Genomic DNA, 26,947 nt, shown 5'->3' with positions numbered 1-26,947 from the left:
TGCCAGGGGCAGAATCTGTCCAGCGTGGAGGAGGCTTGATGGCTTCCTGTTCTGGATGTTCCACTGGCCTCCTGGATTAGTTTCCAGTTGCTACTGTAACAAATTACCATGAACTTCGTGGCTTAAAACAACACAAATTTATTATCTTACAGTTCTAGAGGTCAGACGTCCTAAAATTAGGTGTTGATGGGGCTGAATTCCTTCTGAAGACTCTAGGGGAGAACCTATTATTTGCCTTTTCCAGCTTCTAGAGGCTGCCCACACTTCCTGGCTCATGGCCCCTTCCTCTGTCTTCAAAGCCAGCAGGGTAGCATCTTTTGTCCTCTTTGGCCTCTGCTTCTGTTTTCAGATCTTGTCTCTGGGATTCTGACCCTCCTGCCTTTCCCTTTAGGGACTCTTGGGATTACATCAAGCTTACCTGGATAATCTAGAATCATCTCCATGTCTCAAAATCCTCAATTTAATTATATCTGCAAAGTCCTTTTTGCTTTATTAGGTGACATATTACAGGAGATTAGGAGGTAGACATCTCTGGGGACCATTATTCTGTCTGCCACACCTTCCCAGTGCCCACTCTACAGGTCTCCTTGAGGACTCCACATCCCCTTGTCCCCTGGGAGAACCATCATCTGGGAGGGAGTCAGCCTCTCTTTTGCTGTTTCTCCTTGACCTCTTCCCATCACCCCAGGGGAGCAGTGGCTGGTCCTCATTGTCTCCTCCATCTGCTCCAGTGTTGTGGCAATTGTGCCCTCCTCAAGTACCCAGGGTCAAGAGACTGGAATGTTGGTGCTAGTGGGTCCTTGGAGATCATGACTGCAGCTCCCTCATTGAGCAGATGGGGACACTGAGGAGTGAGAACTCAAGTTCTCCCCAAGTGGGACAGCTAGGGAACCCACATCTATCAGGCCTGCCCTCCATGCCAGACTCAGCCTTCCAGAACGGAACTTTTCCCCTCTCCCATCCTCATTTCTCTGCCTGACTGGTCCACTGCCATCTATCTGCCTCATTTATGCCCAAAGGAACCCTTTATCCAGGCCGGCCTTTTTGTTATCTTTCAACTCAGCCACGCCCAGTTCTGACTCAAGCCTTTGCTTCTGCTGGATACTTCTGTCAGTTGTCCAGTGGTGGCAGTAGTCTGCCATGAGGAGAAGAGTATTGGGCTGACTTGGAGTCAGGATCGTAGATCTTCATTCCAGCTCTGCTGTAACTCCGTGGTGACTTTGGGACACTCTCTCTGAGCCTCAGTTTTCACATGGAAATTATAGTCCTGGCTCATCCGCTCCTTGTAGAACTGCGGTGAAATGCACATGAGCTGTGAGGAGCTATGCCCTTTCCTTCTTTGACTGACTGTGCCAGGTGCTCAGATCCTGTGTCCACAGCAGGAAGGTGCATGTTAGTTGGTACAGGGCTTTGCCTGTGACAGGCTCTCATGGCACCTGCTGAGGGACTGAGGAATCAGCAGATCTCCCAGTCTCTGCCTATATGGCTTCAGGGCATGTCTTCAGGGAGCAGTCCTCAAGTGCTGCCTCCTCCAAGAAGCCCTCCCCAGCTACCCTACAGTCAAAGTGATGTCCCCCTCTCTGGGCCCTGGATCAGCCCACTTACTATCCCATTATGCCTTGATTTATGATTTTATGATTTATGTCCAGCTTAACTTTCTCCATAGACTATGAGGTTCTGAATTGTCTTCTGCCCAGCATGAGGCATGGAACATAGTAGGTACTTGGGAAGTGTTTGTTGAATGGATGGATGGATGAACAAAGGAGCTGGCTACTATGATTGGTTGTTACTAATCACCCCAAACTCCACCCACCTAGGTTATTATCAAGGTTATTGATTCATACACTCACATACATCTTTGATGAGCAAAAGGGACATTTTAATTCAAGATATTATCACAATTATTATTTTTCTCCGAATGCATTAGCTTCTACTGATCTGCAGCCTTTTTATTCCATCAATGTTCACAGCCCAGAAAAAAAAAATCTCTCTCTAATTTATCTTTCTTAGCTTTTATTTTCATTACCCGAGAGGTTATAGGACTTCTACTCCCACCCCTAGATCTTCTATAAATATTTGGTAAGACTGGTTTCAGCACAAATACTCAGGGGCACCTGCTGCCCATCCGGACTTGCCCATACAGAGGAGTATCTGCCTTTCCAGACCCACTAACTCCTTTTATAAGCCTTTGTTAACCCAGGTCCAGGATGGTGTCACATGCCCACTTCAAGGATAGGGTGGTCAAATAGCCTATTTGGAGGCTTGGCATTTAGGGTGGGGACTAGGGTAAGAGTTCTTCCCCGCTCCCCAGAGCTGATCTCAATCCTGAACAGGATCCAATATGCCAAGAGTCACCAGCAGGAATGCCTCCCACTCACTAGGCACCAAGCATTGCTCTAAGCACTTTACATATGCCTAGTCTGCAAAAAACAACCCTGTGAGAAAGTTTTATTATCCCCATTTTATGCAAAACTGAGGCACAGGGGTGCACAGAAACTTGCTCAAAGTCATACAGCTGCTCAGTGGTAGAGCCAGGTTTCAAATGCAAACTATCAAGATTCTGGAGGCCACGCCCCTGACCACTGTGCCACACTGCTTCTCACCAACCTGGTGTGTCAGAGGCAGGCTGGACATCTGACCAGGGGAGGTCCAAGCTGGGTAGATCCCAGTATGGAGGAGAACCAACCACAAACAAGGCTGATGGGCGGACATGGGCCATGCATAGGGGTTGTGTCTGACGTGATTTATCTTAATCCCGGGCGCTCTCTGGCTGAAGGGGGCATGGGGCTGACTCACCCTCCAACAGCCAGCACCCTGTAGGTCAGACCGCACCCAGCTGGCTCTCAGCGGAGGTCTGTTGAGTGGATGGGCAGGCAACAGCAGGTGGTATGATTCCTTCTTCCTGGGAAACTTATGCTGCGTGCCTTCTGGCATGTTCCTTCCTGGGCTGGGTCACCTGGAGACTCCCTGGCAAGCCCAGAGCTGCAGCACAGCCCCCTCCCTGGCCTGCTTCTTGTCACATGTCAGGGCCTGGCACTTCCAGCAACTCTCCACCTGGATCCAAGCGCTCTTTTGTTGCTTTGTTTTCAGGAAGGAAAGCAATAGAAAAAGACTTGTCACTGCTCCCCTTAAACAGACTCTCCTCCCCTTCCCCTGGTCAAGTGCCCGTGGGGAGGGTCATGCCGCTTTCATCCTGGTTCTCTTCAGGAACAAGTCAGCTCAAACGCCCAGCTCTTCACACCACGCCCAGTCCCGCGTCTGCCTTTCTCACCCTCTGTTGCCCTGCCTGCCTGAGAGGAAAAAAAGCACCAAGCAATAGTCCGGGTGGAGAGGGATGTGGCGCCCTGGCCCAGGTGCTCGGGCAGCCGGCAGGGACCCACGACGGGGTGGCAGGGTGGGCACGGGTGACTGCTTGGCTCTGCCAGGCTGTCCTGATCCTCACACTGAGAGCCGGCTGGGGTGGGAGGATGCCTAATCTACCAGAGCCTTGGGGTGGATCTCCTTTCTTCGTCCCTGTGGTGGAAGCATCATGGTCAAGGTGACTGGATTTGGGGTGTCAAGAAGGTCCAGGGGAGGGACAGGGGTGGCAGGGGGTACACTTAGGGGCTCTGGGCTGTGACTTTTTTCCAGCTGGCCCGGCAGTGTTATGGGATCTTTCACAACCAGTACTGTCAGTCATGGATAGTTATTCAAAAGATGTTGCCCAAAAGAAGACCCCAGCTGCCATGAATAGCCATCTGTGTCAATGTGGGGGTAGATTACAAAAGATACCTGTGGTTTTATTATTATCTTTGAATCTCTTTTGTATAATGAGGCTGATAGAGTAAAAGACCACCATGGAACTCAGCCTGGAGCCATGGAACCCAGGCTGGAGCTTCCTGTCCTCCCTCCCCTGGTCCTGCAGCCCGTGTTGGCTGGCTCCTACTCCATGGCTCCCAGGGCCTGGTCCTGGGGCCCTGCCCATGCCACCTGCCCCTTGCCCAGAGGAATCCCTTCTTTGACCTTTGTAATTATTCCTGTTCAATCTTTCTTCGTGTTTTTTCCTCCCCCTTTTCGAGGTGCTCAACTCCTGCACTCCCTCCAGTGTATTAAGGATGTGAGTGAAATTGATGACTGGGATGTCTCAGGTCTTTATGATGATGAATGACTTTCACTGCCAAAGCTTTTATTGTCTGTGATTTGGGAAGAAGGGGGAACTGATATATCAAGGCTGCCTGTCACACCATTTAATACAGTTATAAATCCTGACGTCACTAACTGGTGGTCAGGAGCTGGAGAATTCCACTGGCCGCCGCTTTGCCGAGCCTTTATGGATTTTTTTCCCCTCTTGCCTTTCTTTGCTTGACTGTCACAATTGTGTTTGGGGAGGGAGGATGGGAACAGCTGGATGGGGACTTTAAAAATCCCAGGGGCAATCTGATCCAGAGGAGAAAGTGGGAGGCCTCCCCACTTTAAAGGAAGGAGAAATGGCAGGCCTTTGATTCTAAGGTGAGCAAAGAACTTGGTCAGTGAAACCAAATCCTAAAAGTATGCCAATATTTCTTGCATGTGCACCACGCTTTACAGTTTACAGAGTGATTTCTTCCTTCCATCCTTGGGACAGGGGTGTAGCAGGAAGAGACTTGAGCCCCATTTTACAGAAGAGGAAACTGAGGCTCAGCGAGATGAAGTGACTTGGCCAAGGTTATGCCACACCAGGCAGGTGCAGAGGGCAATTCCCTGATGAAGCAGCAGAACATCACCATTAGGAATTTGGGGAATGGAGTCAGCCAGCTCTGAGTTCCAATCCTAGATGGACCACTGTCTAGCTGTTGATCAATCATGGGACGGTCAGTTCAATTTTCTGACCCTCAATTTCCTTACCTGGAAATGAGTATAGCACTCTCCTTATAAGGCTGTTATGAGGATTAAATGAGATAATGCATGGAAGAGTCTTAGCAAGTTTCCTGCCCCATCAAAAGTGCTCAATGTTTTTAAAAGGTAGAACTACAATGAGAGAAGCATGTGGTAGAAGTAACAGGAGCAGAGGAGGGACACCTGTGCCTTCCCAAGGTTGTGTGGGGAGGTGGCCAAGGAAGGCTTCCTGTAGGAAGTGACACTGGAGCTGACTGGAATGAGAAGGCATTAGCCAGGCTGAGGAGGGCGGGTGAGGAAGAGCATACCAGACAGAGGGAACAGTGAGAAAGGCAGGAACAACACAGGGTGGGTGAGGAAGTGCCAGCAGCCCCAGGGGTGGCGCGGTGTACCGCCGGAGATGAGGTAGGGTCAGACCACTGAGGCTACCACGGACCTGGGATCATAACCTCCAGATGCTGGGGAGCCTTGAGGGGCTTTAAGTAGGGAGTGGCATCTTCTAAGGAACCTTCCTGGGGTCTTGACAGAGGGTGGATGTCATTCAGATGAGACTCAGCAAGAAGACTGAACTCATTGAGGGTGATTGTCAAAGTCCAGGAGAGAAAGAGTGATGACCTGGACCCAGGCAGTGGAGATGAATATGGAAGAAAAATTCCGAGTGATGGAATTAACAATAGTCAAATGTTGGGAATAGATGAGACACAGAAGTCAAGGATGGCTCCCCTGGTTGGAGTTTGGGGGACTGGGTGAATAATGGAGCTTCCAGCTGAGACAAAGACAGTAAGAAGAGAAGCTGGTTTGGATACTTGGACTTTGTGATGCCCCAGGGACACCCAGGTGGAAATGTCCAGAGAGCAATAGGGGAGGGGTCAGGGCCGGGAATACTGATTTGGAAGTCATGGGCATGGAGGAATGAGTCAAGCAGTAAAGCTGTATAGACAAAAAGGCTTGAGAGGAGCAGAGCTCTAGGAAGAAACTCTGGGGAACAAGGTGGCTGGAGAGAGGAAGCCATGAGGAAGCCTGGGAAGAGGCGATTGTGAAGGACAAAGCAGCCCGCGAATGCCCTCTGTCTTGGAGGCTGGAGCAGTCACAGCTCTTGGGTGGGAACAACAGAATTTTCTCTGGCTGCTTAAGCAGAAAAGGGATTTTCTAAAGGATATTAGGACACTCGAGGCCCACAGAACCAGACTTGGAGGCTTCACAGCCAGGAACCACACCCGAGCACCTGAAGCACACCTGAGCCACACCATAGGACTGGTCCTGTGGAAATGCCACACGTTGGCCTGTAGACAGAGCCCTCAGCTCATGCCGCTGTCACTGGACACCAGACGTCACCACTGGAACCTCTCTCTCAGCAGATGGACTCCACAGATACCTACTTCTTTGTGTCACTTGTTTCCGAATTAACAGCTCACACATACGTGTCTACATGTTGGGACCAGGAAGGCACCTGTGCTCGAGCCACAAGGGAGGCTGGGAGATCAAGCTCTGACTTCTGCCTGGAGGAATCTAAACTCTTTTTTTTTTTAACTAAAGTATAGTTGATTTACAATGTTGTGTTAGTTTCTGGTGTACAATAAAGTGATTCATTGTACACACACACACACACACATATGTATATACATATTCCTTTTCATATTTTTTCCATTATGGTTTATTGCAGGATATTGAATATAGTTCCCTGTGCTGTACAGTAGGACCTTGTTGTTTATCTATTGTATTTATATATAGTAGTTTGTATCTGCTAATCCCAAACGAGGAGCCTGAACTCTTAAGGTAGAAAATTCCCTAAACAAAAGAATGGTGTTCAATGGTGTCAGGTGACCAAAGATGTTTGAAGAATTAAGGAGTGAACAAAGAGATCCAAGATGATGGGGCTGAGAAGCACTGTGGCTTTGGCAGTTAGGAGGGTCTTGTTCTTTGAGTAACTTATTGACTACAGCCAACCCCTTCCACAGGATTTGAGGCATCATTAAATTCAGACCCAAGAGCATCTGCATATAGGCCAGAAACCACCCAGAGAGAGAGGGAAATGATTCCACTGGATTCTGGGAAAGCCCTAGTGAGAAGAAGCTGTGGGCCTGTGGCCTGGGGCTGGGGTTGAGCTGACTTTTTCAAGATTTGAGTGACTTTTTGTGAGTGACTGGACTAGAGAGTAAGGGAGAGGAAAGAAGCAAGGACTCAGTGGCCCAGTCCCAGCACTGGGGAGTCTTGGGGGTGGCTGGTGGCACTTCCCTTTGCTAGAACTTCAGTAGCTCCGAGATTTGGCTGGTGGCCTTTCTCCAGTGGGGAAGGTGGAAAGTTATCACCCATTAATCTTAAAGAGAAAGCCTCCCGTTCTTAAGGGCACAGAATCAACAGCACCTGACACAGGGCTGAAACTAGAAGAGTGGCCTGGAAAGCTTTTCTGAGCAAATGAATGAATGAATAAACCAGTAAGCATTTCTTTGGCCCCAGCTGAGCACCCTGCCACCCCCACAGGGAAACAGACAAATGGGACCTTGTCCCTGAGCTGGAAGTACTCTGTCTAGTGTCTTCTACAGACAGCCATCTGTACAGCCATCCCACAGCCTGACAAGCTCTGAGACATGGTGGGGGCTCAGGGTCTCTGAGGGAACTAGTGAGAGGGCAGGGCGGGGCAGGGCGGGGCATCTGGGATGGTTTTGCCTGGGGCTGCCAAGGCATGGCGGAAACACTTGCTGAGGCTTGGAGGCAAGTTGGGGGAAAGCCAACCATCTGGGGGTGGGGGCTGGAACCTACACTACTCCAGCAGGAATGAGGGCAGCGGGGTGTCCGGACTTGATCCAACAGTGGTGGGAGTGAGGAGTGCAGGGTCCGTCTGCGGAGGGGCTGGGCTACTGGAGGGGGCCCGAGACAGGCAGGGAGATAACTGAGCGGCAGGTGGTGACAGGAGTCTGCACTGGTGCCCAAGTTGGCTGTGGATGTGGAGGGGCTGAGACTTGGTGACGCCTCCCCCAATGCCCCACTAGGGGCACTGGTGGGAGAGGCTGGGTGGTGGGTGCCTGGGTGTCCAGGCCAGGCCCTGTGGCCCAGGGGAGCCCTCATTATGCCACTCGCTATGGTGGAGAGACGGAGCAGCAGTTGAGACGTGGGCTGCCTCCTGCTGGTGTGCGGAGCGCGGGCAAACCACATGAGATCCCATCTCGCGCATAATGTGCATCCGAGGACAAAATTAGATTGAGAAGTAAATGGAGCCGAAAATTTCTAAAGCATTTCCCGTCAAGAAGCTGTTTGATTGCATGTTTTAATTCTCTGAGTCCTCCTGCCCGGTGAGGTTCATTATGGTGGGGATGGCTGGAGCAGAAGGAGCTCGTGAAGGGAGGGGGAACCTGGAGACCCAGGGCCTGAGCCCTAGGGGAGGGGTGAGGCCCTTACCGCGTGCTGGCCAGGAGTCCAGGCTCCATGCAGCTCCTCCTCTGAGGTGACTTGGTTCTGAATGCAAATAGCCCTGTGAAATGGGTATTACGTCCCCATTTTGTAAGCAAGGAAACTGAGGGGCAGAAAGTACATAACCCACGGACGCCGCATAAATAGTGTTGGGTTGGCAGGGGTGGCAAGTGCTGGCCTGTTGGACTTCAAAACTCAAGCTGATGCCACATTGGGTTGCATGTTTGAATGTTTCCATTTTTTTACTTCCTCCTTCTCATTCTCATTTCCTCCCTCTCTCCTTCCTCCATTTCCAAAGCCCAGGTACCCTGGGAGGCAGGGCAAAGGGTATTCCCATTCTGTGGATTTGTAGAGTGAGGCTCATGGAGATGCAGCCATTTGTTGGTAGCACAGAGGGAGGAAGCCAGTGGCAACTTCTGGGAAGTCTGATGCCTATGTGTGTTCCCCTACTTGGTCCTGTCTAGCAAGTTCAATAAATACAAAGACTTGACAAAAATCATACACACACGTGCACACGTGTGCATGGCAACTTTAGAAACAGAAATGCCAGGCATCTCTGGGCAAAAACCTGACTTGTTCCATCAGTGCCCTCCCCTCTCTGGAAAGGAGGTTTGGAGAGGGGCTGTGGTGGTTGCGGGCCCAGGCCTGGCTGTGCACTATAGGCAATTAGTGATTTTCTAATAATTGTTAAGTTTCTTTATTTTTTGTCAAGAGAACTTTTGTTCAGATGAAATCCTCCTGGGAAGCCCTTTATGTAAACCAGTCAGAAATGAGGTTCAGTGGTTGAGGAGGATCATGTCCCAGAGGCCCCTGAGGTGCCGTGGGAGGCCCCAGGGAACACAGCTGGAACCCCTGCCTGGTCACCTTTCGTGTCCTTTGGGCTCTGGTGCTCACTAGTTCCAAAGTGGCTTTCAAGTCTGTGTGAAGGCTGCTCACAGAACATGTGTGTTCTCTCCTCAGCCTAGCTCTCAGTTCTCACCTCTGGGACCCCAGCCCTCATACCTTACATCCCAGCTTCCCACTCACCTCACCCCAACTTCTGCTTGTGCCTGAGGAAGCTCAGACCAGTTCCAGGCACTTTGCCCCTCAAGGCTCCTTCACTGGTGTGACAGGACTCACCAGCACTGCCCACCCTGACCTGACTCAGCCTGAGCCCTGCTCCTGATCCCCCCGGAGGAACCCTCCCTACAGAAGCCCAGTTCCAGTGCCACCACCTCCAGGAAGCCTACAGTCCAACTGCAGGAACTGAAGCTCAGGTCTGCTGTTTGCTACATGTGGGACCTTGGGCAGGACTCTGAGCCTCTCTGAGCCTGTTTCCCCAGCTGTGGGCACTGAGATCATGAATACCTGGTAAATTGAACCCCGGCCTGACGACTCGTGCACGTGTCTCCACATGATGCCCCTGCTCGGTAGGGTCCCTCTCGTGCTGCCCGAAGCACTCTCACCTCTCTGTGATCCTCTTTGGGGTTCCTGATGGCTCATGAGGGAGGCAGGGCATGGGTGATGCCAGAACTGGCAGTGGTTTGCAAACAAGAGCCCGAGCTACACTGGGCTTCTCAGAGGCCCCGGTACCTGACTCGGCCTATCTGGGAAGGGAGGGCCAGGGAGGGGTGGGCTGGCGCTCCAGCAGCCCGCAGCGCAGGCCAGCAGGGCGATTTAATGCATGTTCTCTGCAGCACATTAATTTGCTGTGCACCCCGGGAGGTGCCTCTGCGGGGCAGGCTTGGTTTTTCCCAGCAAGCAGTGCATCTGCGCAGACTGCCTCTTGCATGGGCCACCTCGGCGGTGGTTTCCAATCTCAGGCTCGATCTGTGGTTTGGAGAAACAACTGGATGGGTAGGGGGCGTCGTCTTGTTGGGCTCTGTGGGTCCCGGGCCTGGATCTCATGACATCCACCAGCCTGACACCCTCTGGACTAGAAGTGGACGGGCCAAGGCACTGGTTTAAGATTTGTGATGAGCCTCTGTCCCTTTACAAGAGACCAGAAACCTGTCCAAGCTTTTCAGCTTCGACATGTACCTATTGACTATTTCTTAAAATAAATGGGCTGCCAGCCAGACGTGGAAGGAGGGCAAAGAACCTGATAATACACATTCCTCCCGACTCTACTATCCTCTGATCTCCTCCCAGGGGGATGGCCTGGGGTCGAGATGACTGTTCAGAGATGGGGGGACCTGCCTGAAGGCACCATGAGGAAGTGGAGGACGTTCTGACTCCCAGTTCAGGGCCTTCTCTCAGTCCTCCACCCCGACCTCACCCTTCAGCTAGAAAGGTCCAGTGGGTGCCTCCCACCACGCTTGACTTCACTTCAAACCCATCTTAGATTTGGAACTTAGTGGTTAAGAGCAAGTTTCCCCATATCCCCACGCCTGGCCCATTTTCTGCCTCTGTAACCTTGGACAAGTTACTTAACCTCTCTCAGCTTCCATGGCCTCTTTCCTCTGAATGTCGGGGGTAGTAACAGGCATAGCTGGGAGCACTGACATGGGCCAGGCACGTTTCTAAGGGCCTCACGTGTACTAACTCTTTAATCCTTCAAACAGTCTGAGGAGGTGGTGTTATCATTAGCCCCATTTTATAGATGAGGAAACGAGGTGGATCTTGCCCAAAGTTACAAAACAACTAGTAAGGAGCAGAGCTGGGGCTGGAATCCAGCAGTCTGCTCCCGGAGCCTGTGTGCCTCACCGCTAGGCTCATCCTCTCAGTATCAGCAACAATGATAGTAGCAATTTCTATCTCATAGGATTGTTTTGCTGATTAAATGAGACAATGAGCATAAAGCACTTAGGAAAGTGCCTGGCCAATCAAAAGAGCCCCATGGAACTAGTGACTGTCATCCATCCATCGTACGTGAATGCAACCACACGGTGGGTACACCCAGCAGTGGGTGGATGAGCGTTCTGAGGCTCTCACCTTCATATAAAGTACTGCTTCCTTCTTCACTTACCATCTTTCACATTCCCTTCTTCAAATGTTTTACACGGCACGAAGGAAGACGGGTGATCAGAAACAGCAGTGCACGTGCACAGGGAGCGGGCAGTGATGGGGGCTCGAGCCAGGCAGTCGCTTCACTCACAGTCACCCCACCAGGGAGAAACTGTTGGGGCGCCTTCCTCCTTCCTTAAACATGTGAGGAGAGAGAGGCTGGGTCACTTGCCAGGGTTACATGGCTGGTAGGATTCAGGGCTGGAATTTGGGCCCTGGGTGGGCTCATGCTCTTAGCTAACGGTGTGGTCTTTGTTATGTCAGCAGTAGGGAGCCATTGCAGGTTTCTGAGAGCTGCTTGATGTGAGCAGAGCCACACTTTCAAAGACTGACCTGGCTGTGCTCTCCCATGAACTGTGGAGCCGTGGTGGTGTTATTGAGTGCTCACTCTGTGCCAGGCCTTGTGCTCGGGGCTTTACATGCATTTATTGACTTGATCCATGCAACAATTCTATGAGGCAGATCTTCATGTATAGTTGAGAAAACTGAGACACAGAGATGCCAAGCAACTTGCTCAGTATCACACAGCCAGCAAGTGCAGAGTCAGGGTCTGAATCAAGACTGCCAGCCGGTGGTGGCCTCTGTACCATGCCACAATGTACCCTTTTACAAAAATTGAATGTCCCTCAATCTGGAAGTTCACCTCAGGAGAACTCAATGCTTTCTGTATGTTCATTTATTCATTCCATTTAGAAATCACCTTATTTCTGTAGACTCCAGCTCTCAGGAAGGAAGACATTCCTAACCATTAAATGTGGGAAGTGTTTTCCACATTAGTAACCTGAAGGTGGGCAAACAATGAGAATACTGTCAGCCCTGAGTCGAGGGGGTGTGGTTGGGGGGTGACTGAGACACCACCAACTTTCAGTCCAGCCATGGGACTTTGTGGGTCTGAAACATCAGGAGGCAAGGAAACCTTTTCGTATCCTCCAGCCAGCTTGGGTGGGCGTGTACTACAACCAGGAGTGGAGGCATGGGGGGTTCCCATCAGCAATTGAATCTCCTGGAGGTCTTTCCTGTTGCCGTGCACAGTACAAGGGTTCTCCAGGGACCCATCCTGGGCTGAGATGGACAATTGGGCTTTTCTCCATCTGCTACTTCTGATTATATAGGTCCCAAGCCAACTTTCAAAACACTGGTTTGTCATATCAGTTTCTCAGATAAGAGTTGCACATAATCATGCTGGAGAGACAGAAGTTCACCCCCCTCCAGTGACAGCACCCAGGTTCCTCTCTGTGAACCAGCACAGTGAACCGCACCCCATGCAGCAGTGAAGCCTCTGGAGGTCTCTAAGCAGGCCGCTTGCCCTTCACCGAGCACCCTGGACTGCTGAGGTTTGGGCTTCTTATGTTGGATTATATTGTTTTCCTGTCTCCATCCTTGTTGCTCACCTGTCACCTGTCACTTCTCTTAACGTCAGTCTGCCTGGCTCTAGAAGTCTCTCTCTGCCTTCTTGTATTGCTGTTTTCAATCTGCTGGGGGCTGGGAATCCAAGCCACTAAGGTCGTTGGAATTGTATGTAGACGAGGATTGGGCCTGGCAGAGCTGGTCCTCGAGGTGCTCTAGGAACAGGCCTTGTGTCCACCTTTCGGCTACTCACAGCCAAATTGTCGGGGCTGAGCTTGCTTGATGGCACATTTCAGATCAGTGGGACATCACTGTGTTTGCTGCTCCTGTGAGGGCTGGATGCTGGCTTGGGGGAGTTCTAGGGGGACCATGAGCTGTGAATATGTGACTTGGTGTTCCTGGCATCATGATGCTGTCCTTGAAAGCAAGGAATTCCCCCTGTGACAGCTCTGGCCCAGGGGCTGCTGAGGTGGGAGCCCTGGGGCCAGAAGGGAGTATGCACTTCGTGCATCTTAGAATTATTATTATCTCCCCTTTGAGACTGTCATGAGCTCCTTGGGGCACAGACAGTGTCTGGTTCTTAAGAAAAGTTAATTTTAAATCAAAAAGTTAATTTTGAACAAAAAGTAATACATGCATGTGTTTAAATATTCAAGCCATACAGAAAAATATAAGATGAAAAAATATCTTTCCTTTCCCCAATCTCAGCCCTCCGATTCTTAGTCCTTCACCTCAAAGTTAACAGTGTCTTGTGTGTACTTTTAGTAACATTTTTATGCATCCATCAGCAGACAGACTTGACTTTTTACTAGCACAAATAAAATCACACTGTGCATGATATTCTTCTGCACTTTGCTTTATTCACTCAGTAATGTATCTTAGAGCTCTTTCCACAATTCACACATTCAAATCTACCCCATTATTTTTCAGAACTGTGTAATATCCCGTCATAAGGAAGTATCATAATTTATTTAACCTAGCCATTATGATAGACACTTGGATTTTCTCCCTCCCTTCCTCTCTCCCTTCCCTCCTTCCCATTAAAGGTAAATCTTGGTGTACTTTTATGTGTATTTCCATAGGTAAAGTCGTAGAAGTAGAATTGCAGGTTGAAAAGGAGGTGTGTTTTGTATTTTTCAGTTTACCTGTTGAAGCAGAAGAGTGTGGGGAGAGTGGGTGGTGGTAAAGACACAGACTCTGGCATCAGGCGGCCTCAGTTTGCATCCAGCACCACCTCTTTCTACCTGGGTAGCTTATCTGCAGCCTGGGGATTATAAAGGTTTATATCCCCCAGGGTGGCTGTGACACTTAAATGAGATAATACATACAAGCACTTCAAATAGTGCCTGGCACGTGGTAAGAGCTGAATAAATGATCATCATTATTGTTGTGGGCATTATTATTATTACCATTGTTCCCATCTCCCAGGTCCTCTGGAGCACTCAGAAAGGTGCTAGAACCCCATAGGGATCAGGTCATGCACACATGAATGAACGAACGAAGTGAAGACCTGAGCAGGCCCACAGCTGCCCTCACCATCGTCCTGCTGAAAACACTGGCTCCGTCAGCCCCTGCAGCCACGCTTGCTCTGGCAGGGAGGCCTGGAGCCACGAGCGTAGCACAGCTGCTTTCAGCCTCGCTCATTAGAACCCTGCCTTTGCCAGTTTATTACATTGGATCAACAGTTTCTAGTTTGAGGAAGATCGTGTCATAAATGTACATGGAAATATTGACCAAGGCCCAGTGTCTGCTCTAAATTGCCAGGCAGATGAAATCCAAACACTTTCTCGAAATGGAAACACAGTTGTTGGAGTCTGGAAGTTCCCAGTGATTCCAGGGGCGTAGACGAAGTCTGTTCAAATGAAGGGATGGGGCGGGTTGAGACTGCAAAGTAAACAGAGCTCTGATGAATGAATTCTCAGAGTTGTCTTCCCTGCTCTGCAAATCCAGATTAGATCTTTAGCCAGGGCAATTAGAGGAAGGCCAGTCAGAATTAATCAAAAGTGGGGATTAAGTAATTTTGGGAAAAGAAATTGAGGGTTATTATTTCTAAGTAAATAACACCACCTAAACGAATGGCTAATAAACCTGTCATTCGGAGCCGGCCAGGTCTGCTTTAATGACTGCACGGGCCCATCTGCAATTAGCACATTCGTTGTGTGCAGGTGAATTGGGCGGCTCCACCGCTGCCAGCCTTTCCCCTCTAGGTGAGACACTCCCCCTCTCACTCCCGGCTCACATACCCTTTACTCCTGGCAGGTCCGAACAAAGGAAGACTCCAGAGCAGCCCCCGTTCAAACTGTCACACATTTCAAACACCAGCTGGGACAAACGAGCCTGGCGGTGTATGTTCTACATGTGTGCACACACCGGGGATTGTGTGGCAGGATTAATCCCCTCCCCAGATCCCGGGTGTTTGGCTGTTTCTCTCCCCTTCCCCTAAGGTAGCAGTTGTTTACTATCGCCTGCTTTGGTGTTGGTTGAAAATCTTCAACTCATGACACTCAGGCATGGTTGGCTTTTTCCTATAATGAATGTCAAAGTGTAATTTTAAAAAACTTAGGAACATAACTCAAGTACAAATATAGAACGAACACGTGAAGATTTTATTCAACTCATAAATTAATGAGGGAACCTATAAAAAGATAAAAGTGGTTCCAAGAGCATTTGAGGAACAGGGTTTATGTCGTCCATGGAGAAAGGCATTTTTTAAAAATGTTGGAATAAAATTGCTAGATTAGATACAAAATTGGTTAATGTCCTACAGGGCAATAAACCCAAACCTTTGGGGTTCTCTTTTCCACTTGATAGAAATCTACACATTAACATGAAACTTACCCACTTCTGGGCTCTAATCAAATTGTAAAGAATCATCAAATACAGGTAGTTCTCTTAGAAGTATGATCCTTGGGTGTACCTGGTAAATAGTGCCCCATGACATTGAAAGGCTATCCTTCTCACTCTTGCGACCTTTTCTTTTTAAGTTTTAAATAATGTTTAAATAATAGTTCTTAACATGCAAAAAGGTTTCTCATAGCTCTGTGACTCTGAGGAAAGTTTTTCTGGGAAAATGTAGACGTGTCTGCCCTTCTGGTTAAATTATTGAACCAAGACAGATTCAGAAGTGCTGGCTTCAGAACCCTCACTGAATTCCTGTGTGATTCCAAGTTGTCCTTCAGGGTGAGCTGAGTGGTTCTGTGGTAGGTGCCGGGGCTCTGAAAGAGAAGCCTTGAGAGGCAGTCCAGGCAGACGGCAGGGCAGGGCCAAGACAGAGGTGGAGGAGAGGTTGCCAGGAAACAATCTGACCTGGGCAGATCAGGGTCAGGGAGGAGAGGAGAAGGCACCAAGGCAGTGGACAGTCAGAAGGGGCTTGGGGACTGACTGGGCTTCAGGGAGGCAGGGTGTCTTTGAAGCCAGCATGGTTGGGAGGCTGGGGCTGTCACCCGTGGAAATGAGGGAGATGGCAGCAGGTTTGGGTGGCCCCAGGGAGCTGAGTGTGCTCTTGCCCCAGTTTCCCAGCAGTCGCCTTCTGTCATGCTGTTCCTCTGTGCTCTGGCCTGTTCCACCCTGCACGGTGGTTACCTCTTTGGTTGTCACCTGGACACCCAAGGCAGGGCTCACGTCCTTAAAAGGCCTGTGAAGCTGGCAGCGGGTGAAGCTGGTAGGGGTAGGGATGTGGGGTGGTTCAGACAGGACTCAGGCCTTTGAGGATGGGTAAAGGTTGAAAATTGGCAGTCTGAGGGCTATGGCCTTTGGACAAGTTTTCATTGGTCCTCAGTGTATATTTGAAAAACTGGATTTAAGTCAAAATTCACATAGACAGGAGATTCCCAAGTGAAGTGGAACCAGAGTTCCAGCTTCTTCTGAAAACTAGTTGGAGCTGAGTAGGAGCTGCTCTCCGGCCCAGGTGCCTGGCCATCCACGTGGATATTTGGTGAGGGGGCCGATATGGCAACCACGTGCCTGCAGGCCGACAGCCCCCAGCTCCGGCTGGAAGCTCCTGTCCTGGAGGCAGGAAAACAAGACTGATGCTTACCCTCCTTTCACTAGGGTTTAAGCCAGGGGCTCCAGGGTGTCTGGTGCTGCAGGCGGGAGTGCTGAGGCGAGGTCAGGAACTGCCGTGCCCTTCTCTGCAGCAGCCGGCCCCAGCCTCCATTTCCATCAACACAAGGGTAAAATGATGCATCTGACTTACAGAATATTGGAGCAGAAAACACCCTCAGAAGCCATCTGTTCCTACTGCTTGAGTGTTCTGATGGGAAAACCAAGGCCCAGAGAGGTGGTGGGACTTGCCTTAGGTCACACAGCAAGTCACCATTGCCCCTTCTTGGGGTGTGCAGCTTCCTGGGCAGTAAGAGTCCCTGGTGGATACGATCACCAGTTTGCAAAGGACTTAGCCTTCCCCAACCAGCTCTGCCACATTCCCTTACAGCTTGGGGTTTGTGGGTGGAGACCCCCCTCCTCTGACAGAGCCTCCAGCCCAGGCTGTCAAGGCAGGCAGACCCTCTCTGGTCACTGAGTCATCGCCAGCATCCTGCTCCCATCTTGTTCACAATAATTCATGGCTTCTCAGTGGCTTGCTTTCTTCTTTCTCTCGCTCACCCACACAGTCAGGCAGATAGAGGGGGAGTCTGGGTGGTGCCCTGCAGTATTCAGAGTGAAGGGTTTGCACACTGTCAGGGTAATGAATTCTGTAAGGGTTTGAAGTGAGGGGCTGGGAGGATCTCCATGTCATGTGTCTGGGAGTGACAACCCCCAGTGGTTAATTACTGCCACACGATGAGAATGGAGCTGGTAGCAAAATGAGATAAGTTCATTATGAGCTAAATTTGAAGTTAATTGGATTCACATTCCCCCCCATTAGTGTACGTAGAGAAAGCCTACCTAGAAATGGGCTGTATGAAAAAGAAAAAGTTGCATCCAAGCAAAAAACAGATAAATCAGGCCTAGTTACCTTGTGGAGCTCCTGGTGAAGGGCTTTCTGGGCTACTGGTCAGCTGGGAACCAAAGTTCCTTTCAGATGGCAGAACCAATGTCATTTGATTAGTTTCACCCTTGCAGACACTTTCTGAGCACCTACAGTGTGCTGGGCCCCAGGGGAGGGAGGGGCCTGAGTGGCTCTTGCTGTCAGGGGACCTTCAGTTTAGGGGAAAGAAAAGGACAAGTGCCTAGTGTGTTGGGGGAACATGAGGAATCTGGTGCCAGAATGCCTGGGTTTGGATATGGCTCCATTTCTTACAAGCTGTGGGACCTTGGGCGCGAACCTAACCTCTTTGTGTTTTAGTTCAAAATCTGTAAAATGGGAATAATAATAAGACCTACCTTTTAGAGTTTTTGAGAGTCAGTATCTATAAAGCACAGTGAACCGTGTTTGGAACACTGCCTGGTGTTGGAGCAGTGCCTGGCATATTGAAAGTGCTGCAGAAATGTCAGCCTTCATGATTATAAGCTGTACGACCTTGGGCACAGCAACTGCTCAGAGCCTCCATTTCCTCATCTGTAGAATGGGGATAATAACAGCACCCACTTCTGTTGGTGTTGACTGAGATAAGGCATATAGAGCACCCAGCCCAGGGCCTGGCTCATAGGAACCTCTAAAGAAGCTGTTGCTCTGTTGGTTGACCAGTCACCAAGGTGGCCCAGACTCAAGGCAAGGGGACATAGACCCCAGTCTTCCATGAGAAGGCTAGCAATGAATTTAGACTTGTCTTAATACTGCCACAGCAAGCACCATTGTTTTGCTCCAAATAAATATCGTCTTTTTCCAATTATAAAAGGAAGACTGAGGCTCGGATATATTACTTATAATACTTCACAGAGTAAATGGTGGTACTGGGTTTGAACCTAGGCCTGTGTGATTCCCTATCAGTCTCAGAAGTCGAGATTTGGCTCTGGAGGCAACAGGGGGCCTGTGGGAAAGTCGAGCAGATGAAGGTGGCTTCACGCCCCCTCAAGCCTGACACCGTCTGCGCTGGCTGGAGCACCTCCTCCCTGGGGATGGGTCTGGCCTCCGGAAGCCCCTTCCTCCACCAGTATCAGCTGTGGCTGTGTCAGCCCTGCCCCGTCTCTCCTTCCCTGTTTGTATTTTGAGCATTCCAAACTCACCTGCCTCTGATGCCAACAGTCACTTTTGTCCTTTCCTACCACTGTTTCGCAAGACTTTCCAAAGTTAGTCACTTGGAACCTGAACTTGAACTTCTCTTGAAATCTGAAAGCCTTGGCAACTGTGCGGAGGATGGCAACCTACTGCAAAGGCATGGGGAAGCCAGGGCTCAGCTCCTGGGCTTCTTTCTCCTGTGCCGGATGAGGCCGCCGGCCCCTCATTCTTCTGCACGGCTGCACAGCACCCCAGGGTGTGCACGCATGACAGCTTGTTCACTGGGTTCTCCGGGTTTGGGCCTTTAGTTTCTAGTACTTTGTAGCTACAGACAGTGCTGCAGACTACCTTGTGTGTATGCATTTGTGTATTGCTGAAGGTGTAAGTGTATTCAGGGTAAATCCCCACAAGTGGGATTGCTTGTTGGAAAGGTAAATGTGTACCATTTTGTTAGATATTGCCAAATCCCTCTCCACAGGGGGCTGTACAATTTTGCATTTAATTTGCATTTCTAGTATTACTAGTGAACTTGAACATCTTTTCAATTTGTCATTTTACATATATATATATACTTTTTGGTCAGTTTATGTTCATGAATTTTGCCCACTTTTCTATGGGATATTTGGTCTTTTCCCTTCAATTTTTACAACCTCCTGATATATAGGGATAGTAGCCATTTATCTATGGTCTGTGCTGCAAATAATTTCTTACACTCTGCCACTTATCATCTGACTTTGCTCATATTGTTTTCAGCAGGCAGGAGTTTTTTTGGTTTGTTTTATTAAGTAATCCAATTTATCAATCCTTTTTTCATTATGTATTTTTTCCATAAAGATACATTTATGTATCAGTTTATCAGAAACAGTTTAATATTATTTGGTGTCAAATGACTTTTTCTCTTTCAAGATGATGGCGATGATAGATGATAATAATAAAGAATAACAGCACTACTGAGATATAATTCACATACCATACAGTTCACCCATCTAAGGTGTACAATTCAGTGGTTTTAGTGCACTCACAAAAATCATGCAGCCATCACCACAGTCAGTTTTAGAACATTTAGAACCCCCCCTAAAACCCCAGAGCCACTACCAGATACTCCCTTTCCCCCATTCCTCACCCCCAGCCCTAGGCAACCACTAATCTACTTTTTGGCTGTATAGATTTGCCTATTCTGGACACTTACATTAATAGAATCATACAATATGTAGTCTTTGCGACTGGCTTCTTTCACTTAGCGTGATGATTTCAAGTTCACCCATGTCGTAGCATGTATCGGTACTTCATTTCTTTTTATGGCCAAATATTCCATTGTATGGTTATACCTCGGTTTCTTTACCCATTCATTAGTTGATGAATATTTGAATTGTTTCCACTTTTTGGCTATTATGAATAGTGCTGCTTTGAACATTTCTGTACACATTTATGTGGACATATGTTTTCATTTCTCTTGGAGTAAATTACTGGGTCACTCTATGTTTAACCTTCTGAGGAACTTCTAGACTTTTCTAAGTGGCAACACCATTTTATGCTCCCACCAGCAATGTATAAGGGTTTCCATTTTTCACATCTTTTCCAATGCTGTAATAATCTGTCCTTTTGATTGTAGCCATCCTAGTGGGTGCCAAGTGGTATTTTGTTGTGATTTTGATTTGTATTTCCCTGATGACTAATGATGTTGAACACCTTTTCATGTGTTTATTGGCCATTTTTGTGTATCTTCTTTAGACAAATGTATATTCAGATCCTTTGCCTCATTTTTACATTGGGTTGTTTTGTCTTTTTATTATTGAGCTGTAAGTGTTCTTTATATATTCTAAATACATTATCAGATATAACATTAGCAACTATGTTTCTCCCAGTCTCTGAGTCATCTTTTCACTTACTTGATGGTGTTCTTAAGCAGAAAATAATGATAAGAATAAGAAGAGGTGACATTTACGAAGTCTTGTATCAACCAGCTATTGCCACGATACTGCTGCCTAGCAAACCACCCCAAAGTTTAGGACTGAAAACAACAATCATTTTTCTCTTGCTCCTGCACCTGGGGTTTGGCTGGGGGTTGGCTGATCTAGGCTGGGCTTGGCCCTGGTTGTAGGTTGGGTCCATCCCTGCTCCACATGCCTCCCTCCTCCCTGTAGCAGGCTAGCCAGGCTTGTTCTCCTGGTGGTGGCAGAAGTGCAGAGGGTGACACCCAACCGCACAAGCATCTAGTGAGCTTCCACCTGCCGAGTATCTGCTAACACCCCGTTGGCCAAAGCAAGGCACGTGGCTGAGCCCAAACTGAAGGGCCAGAGAAGTACACTGTACCTCCAGGAGGAGGAACTGCAAAGGGTTCTTTTTAAATTTTTTATAAAACTGAATTTATGCTGTTTAAAAAACAGAATAATACTATGTTTTCCCTACATTTTTGGTGTCAAATAACCATTTATTTTTCGAGATGAGGTTTATCAGGGTGGAGTTAAGGCTTGGGGCTAGGAATTCCCTCTTCTACTGTGCTGGCTGTGGGCAGGTGCTGTACCATGCGTTCCACGTGCATCGTCCCCCTGACCCCGCACAACGCCCGCGAGAGAGGCAGCTTACTGTCGTTGCTGCAGAGCTGGCACAGCGTTGGGTGGAGAGTGCAGACTTGCCAGCCAGACTGACTGGGCATGAAACCTGGCTTTCTCACTTGCTAGCTGTGTGACTGTCAGCAAGTCACTTAAACTGTCTGTGCCTCTGTTCCCCCCTCAGTAAACAGGGATAACAGTAGCTCTCTAATAGGGTTATTGTGGGGATAAACAAGTATGTGTGTGCCTGGCTTATAGTTTCCTCTCCATAAGTGTTAGCTATTACTGGCTCCAGATAAGTGATGGCTATTCTTATCCCCATTTTACAGATGAGGAAAGTGAGGCTCAGATTGACTAAGGAACTCTCTCATGGCTACGTATCTAATGTGTGGTAGAGCAAGGATTCAAGCCTGGGCAGAGCGGACACACTTAATTAGTGCGTGCCTTCCTTTCCTTGTTGCACTGTGGTCAGCCTCTGTGACTTCCCAGTACAGTCTCATAAAGTCCATTGGGAATTGTATAAACTGTGAGAGTTAAACGGACTACTGTTCCTGAGCAGCCTACCCTGGTGCCTGGCACAGAGCAGGCAGGGGTTCAGGGGCTGGAGATGACCGACGCTGTCAGTTTATATCTTCCTTGCCCTTCACAAGGGATGACTCAGACTTTGCTTTTGTGGCCAGTCCAAGGAAGGTAAACACAGCTACAAGCTATAGCCTCTGCTTCTAGGGGCCTTCACTGGGTGAAATTGGAGCCATGGATAAAGCAAAGGAGCTCCCCAGGAGTGGGGAACTCAGAGGCAGAGTCATTCATAGGCTGTATGTGGCCACGTGTCAGCTCCTCACTGTGCACACGGCCCTCCCAGGGACTGGGGATGGAATGCGTCCCCCGCATGTTGGCCAAGTCCTGAACCTTTGCTGGAGCTGACACAAGGTCCCACTGAGGGTGGAAGCTCAGAGAACTGCCTGCCGTTGTCGTAAGGACAAGCAGCAGCACACATTACAGGATTGATTGACTGTGGAGGTTCCAGGGCTGCAGGTGCAGTTGAATTTTAAGGTAGAAAAACCCACTCACAGCTAAATGATCCTGCGTGTATATGCACATACAGACCAGCATGAGCCTGTGGCTCTTGGAGATCCTTAAGCTCTGAGCTCTCTTTTAAAGTTGGGAAGACTGACGCTCAGAGTGGGGTGATATGCCCAGTCCCACGGCAGTTCAATAGCAAAATTGGGGATCAAATCAGCAAAAGGGCCCTGGGTGGTTTTCTCGCCCTCGCCAAGTGTGAAGAGTTATGGGCACTTGCTGTGTGCCCCGCACCGTGCGGCCCTGCGCTCTGCTAATACTGGTGAATTTATTTCCAAATAGGCATTGATGCCCACTTTCTGTTCCGGCCTCTAACAGCCCATCTTTGACCCCTGCTCTCTTTTTCTTGCTTTAATCTATTCACCCTTCCAGTTGCTAACCTGAATGACAGAACCTCCTAGTTCTCAGCCCTCCTTCTTTGCTTGTTTTCTCTTTTTTCCTTCTGCCCACACACCTGCTCCCATCCCTCCCAAAGCAGCTCAGGCTGGAACTCAGCCACCTGGGTGCAAATGTCAGCTGGCTTCCTACTAGCTATGTGGCCTCAGGCAAGTTACCTACCCTTTTCATCCCTCATTCCCTCTTTATAAAGTGGGCGTGATAATCGCAGGGGTTAGGATGAAAAAATGAGGTAATGAATGTAGGAGTAAGAGTGTCTGACACAAAGTACTGTCTTATCACTGCTAATGTCGTCACCTCCAGCGTGTCTGTTCCCCCTCGCACGATGCTTCCTTTGCACTCGGATTGGGTAGTGAAGGGGGACTTTCAGTAGAGGCAGATCCCACGTAGACTTGAAGGGCCTAAGAAAGGCTTCCCAGAGGAGCGTAGGGTCTTAAAGGTAGAATTTAGAGATTGGCTGGAATGTTTAATTGTTAGGGATGGCAGAAGGGCAATTAAAAAAGGAACAGTATGAGAGGAAATTTGGGTCAGGCTTAGGGAATGGCCCAGGGAAGTCAGAGCTGATAAGCCTCCTACTTCAAGGTCAAGGGTCAAGGGTAGGGGTGTGGCAGATTGAGGAGGGCCTTGGAAGCCAAACCAAAAGCTCTGAACTTAAACTTAACTGAACAGACAGTGAGGAGTACTGGATCTAGAAAGGCGTTGGCTCTAGGCTTCCATTGCCTACTGTCTCCTCAGACTTTTTCATTGACTCTAGTAGATGAGCTGATTTTCTTGTGATTCTTTCCAGGTTCAAGATACACCCAGGTAAGGATCATTCAGGGGGCTTCTCCCCCGGGGTTTATCCCTGTTTTGTCTCTATCTTGTCTTCTTGTACTGGCTAAAACTTTCAGGACAGTTTTCAGTGGTAAGTTTCTTTGACATGTTCTTGACTTAAATAAGAATGCTTCAAGTATTTCACCACTTAAGTATGACATTGACTCTCAGTTTAAGAATGGTATCAGATCAAAGAAGTGTACTTCAGTTCTTACTTACTAAGAGGTATTGTAAGGAAATAGTATTGAATTTTAGCCCATGCCTTTTCCACAACTTTGATTTAATCATATCGTTTTCCTCTGATACAGTAATATGATTTCCCAACCAGTGCTTTAATATTGAAGCATCCCTGGGTACCTGGAATAAACCTTTCCTGGTCATGGTGTATTCTTCTCTCTCTCTCGTTTCATCAGTGAGGTGGTAGATTGTGTGCGTGCATATTAATAAATTGTGAGACTAGCCGTTAATTTTTTTTTCTGCACCTTTGTTAAATTTTTATATCAGGATTATGCTAGGTTGGCAAAATGAGGATTTTTTTTCTAGTTTCATACATCTTGGATCAGCTTAATAACAGAAGTATGTGTTCCTTGAAGATTTAAAAGAACTTGCCCAAAACTAAAACCAACAAACTTGCCCATGAAGCCAAATGGACGAGGCACCTTATTTTTAAAAATAATTTTAAACAACTTTTTCTATTTTTCTAAGGCGAATGGGCTGTTCATATTTTCTACTTCTTGAGTTAATTTTGGTGACTCGAGTTTTCCTAGGAAATTGTGCCTTTTGGTGAAATTTGCACATTTAGTAGCATAGGGCGTTCCTGCATTTTCTTGTGTGTGTGTTTTTTTTTAATATCATCTCTTCCATATCTCTAGTTGTATCTTCTCATCCCTTATCTTGATATTTGTGTCTTCTTTTTTGAATCTCACCCTAGGTTTGTCTGTTATTGGTCTTTTCAATTAACAACTCTTGGTTGTATTTATTATTTATTATTGTGTGTATTTATTATTGGATCTGCTTTTCTGGTTCCTAATTCATTATTTTCTTCTTTTCTTTATCAATTCCTTCCTCCTCCTGTCCCTAGGTTCATTTTATTGCCTTTTTATCTAGCTTCTTGGGTTGAATGCTTTGGCGAGACACTGCATTTCTGCTTTGGGGATCAGGGATTTAAAGCATATGTAACAGTGACAAAAACTGTTGAGATTCAGATGTGATCAAAAAAGCAGCCTCTGTTGAAGAAAGAACCAAATCCTAGGAGACGGAAGAGCTGGATTCCAGTCTCAGCCTTGCCTCAAATTAGCTGAGTGTCTTTGGGCAAGTCCCTTCCCTTCCCAGGACCGTCTTATCCATCCTGGGACTTGGCTCCAGGTCTCCTCCTGCACCAGGCAGCCTCCCATCAGATAACGTCTCCATCTTACAGGAGGCCTCCCTCCAACGTAGTCTTGGCTCCCACCCCAACACATACATTGCGAAAACTGTGTAGTTGAATTTCTTTCTGCATGGTGGAGCCAGTTAGCCGTGGTGACAGTGTGGCCTAAAGGCAGGGCTCTGCCTGGTGTCGCAGCTGGGAGACACGTGGACAAAAACACAGCTGGTACATGTGTAAGGCAGTGGAGTGGAGTGGCTAAGCAGATGGTCTTTACCACTGGGTTGCTTGGGTTCAAACCCTGGCCCTTACTGTGCAACCTTGGGCTAATTACTTGACCTTTCTCTGTCTCATTATCCTGTAAAGTGGGAAAGTACACTGGGGGTGTTGGCCAGAGGTGGTCCCAGCCACCTGCTAGTGGGGCTGGAGCTCAAAGTCATCTACCTGTGTCCTGCCTGCGCCACTCCACAGGGCCCAGCCTGGCTCTGTGGTGTCAGGGGCTGTTCCCGCCACTGCTGGACCTCTCCTGGCCGCCCCAGACCTCAGTGTCCACATCCAGAAGAGGTCAAGGTTCTGCCCTCGCTCCCTCGTCCCAAGGCCACCTCATTTCCCACCCACTTCCCAGGATGGCTGACAGCAGGTGCATTCCTTCTTTCAGGGGCTACTGCCAATTCCACCCACAGGGCGGAGTCCCGTCCTCAGGGCCCAAAAGGTAATCACTGAACAGCCCCATCTCCCAGGGTCTGGACTGTTGGTCTGATGCATGAGCACCTTACGATATACCTGTGGCAATGTTTGAAGGACTGTAGCCCCACTCTCTCCCTGAGCGGCAGACAAGCCTCAGTGACACCTCCCTTAGAGTTCTACTTCCTTGGGGTTTTCTTCCACACGGCCTGGAACCCAGACCACTTGGCTGCTCCATTCATTCACGCATTTGTTCAGCTGCTAGGTGCCAAGCCCCGTGGTGGAGGCAGGTTTCCTGGGTGGGTGGTGAACGAAGTATCACCCCTGCCCTTCAGGACCTGGCAGCCTGCAACGAGATGGACACACACCCACTGAATGTCTGCCTCTGGGGTCTGAGGGTTTAACCTCCTCGTCCCAGTGCCCAGAACTGTGTCTGGTGTCAGGAGGTGCTTCCTTCATTGAATGAATGACAAGCTCCAGGCCCAAAGAGGGAAAATTCAGTAAGGACCAGATGCAGGTCTAAGGCGGGCAGAGCCCTGCCCACCGTGGGGGGCTGTCAAGGAAGAGGAGAGAGGCAGTTGAGCTGGTCTTTGAAGTCTGGTGGTGTTGGGCTGGTTGTAGAGGGCACAGCAGAAGCAAAGGTGTGGAAATGGAGAAGTCCAGGCCCTACTTGGGGAACAGAGAGCATGGGGAGCTGGCCAGAGCTCCAGTTTCCCAGGGTTACTGTAGAGCCATCCCTGGTTCCTGCTGAGTAGAGCCTGGGTGGCTGGAGAGGTGGTTGAGTGTGTGTGTGACTGAGTATGTGTGAGTGCCGCGCATGTGGGCTGGGGGCACACTGGTGTTAAGCATCCAGACGTGACAAATGTGCAGATGTCCGGGAAGCTGTGGACACAAGCAGCTGGTGGTGGAGATGCTCACCCTGTGATTTGTTGCTTTGATTCCTCAGGCCGTGACTTGGCGAGCACGACCCTCCCCGGGTACCCTCCGCACGTCCCCCCCGCCGGACAGGGCAGCTACTCAGCGCCGACGCTGACAGGGATGGTGCCTGGTGAGTTTGCACTGTCTGCGTCTCTGCAGCAGACAGCGGACGGGGTTTCAAGGGGGCATCCCCCCCAAACAGCCCGAGTGACCTCTCCACCTCTGAGAAGTGGACCTGAATAAATCAGGCAGAGGTCTGCACTCTCGGCCTCTTTCTCTGCAGCTGGGCCTGCAGTGGGGCTGGACCAACCAGCAGCAGTACCTGCGGGGACATCAGAGAGAGGGGGGCCCTTGACTGTCACTCAAACACTCCTCGCTGGCTGTACAGGGAGCCTGAACAGGACCTGGCAAAATGTCAGCGAGGGGCTGGGCTGTGCATAAGTCACCCAG

General features: G+C 49.1%; 1 protein-coding gene across 4 annotated transcripts in view; it reads left to right on the top strand.

Moving 5' to 3' along the window:
• Positions 1-26,947, top strand: part of PAX5 (paired box 5) — a 176,692-nt gene that overhangs the window by 112,764 nt on the left and 36,981 nt on the right. For all 4 annotated transcript variants that reach the window (XM_064490316.1, XM_031450041.2, XM_064490317.1 and 1 more), the window contains exon 8: positions 26,526-26,627. In XM_064490316.1, coding sequence (XP_064346386.1) covers positions 26,526-26,627 — 102 coding nt within the window. The remainder of the gene's footprint in view (positions 1-26,525; positions 26,628-26,947) is intronic.

Source organism: Camelus dromedarius, chromosome 10 (assembly GCF_036321535.1).
Source record: "Camelus dromedarius isolate mCamDro1 chromosome 10, mCamDro1.pat, whole genome shotgun sequence".
NCBI lineage: Eukaryota > Metazoa > Chordata > Mammalia > Artiodactyla > Camelidae > Camelus > Camelus dromedarius.
Note: the sequence above shows the minus strand (reverse complement) of the source record. Positions and strands in the feature narration are given on the sequence as shown.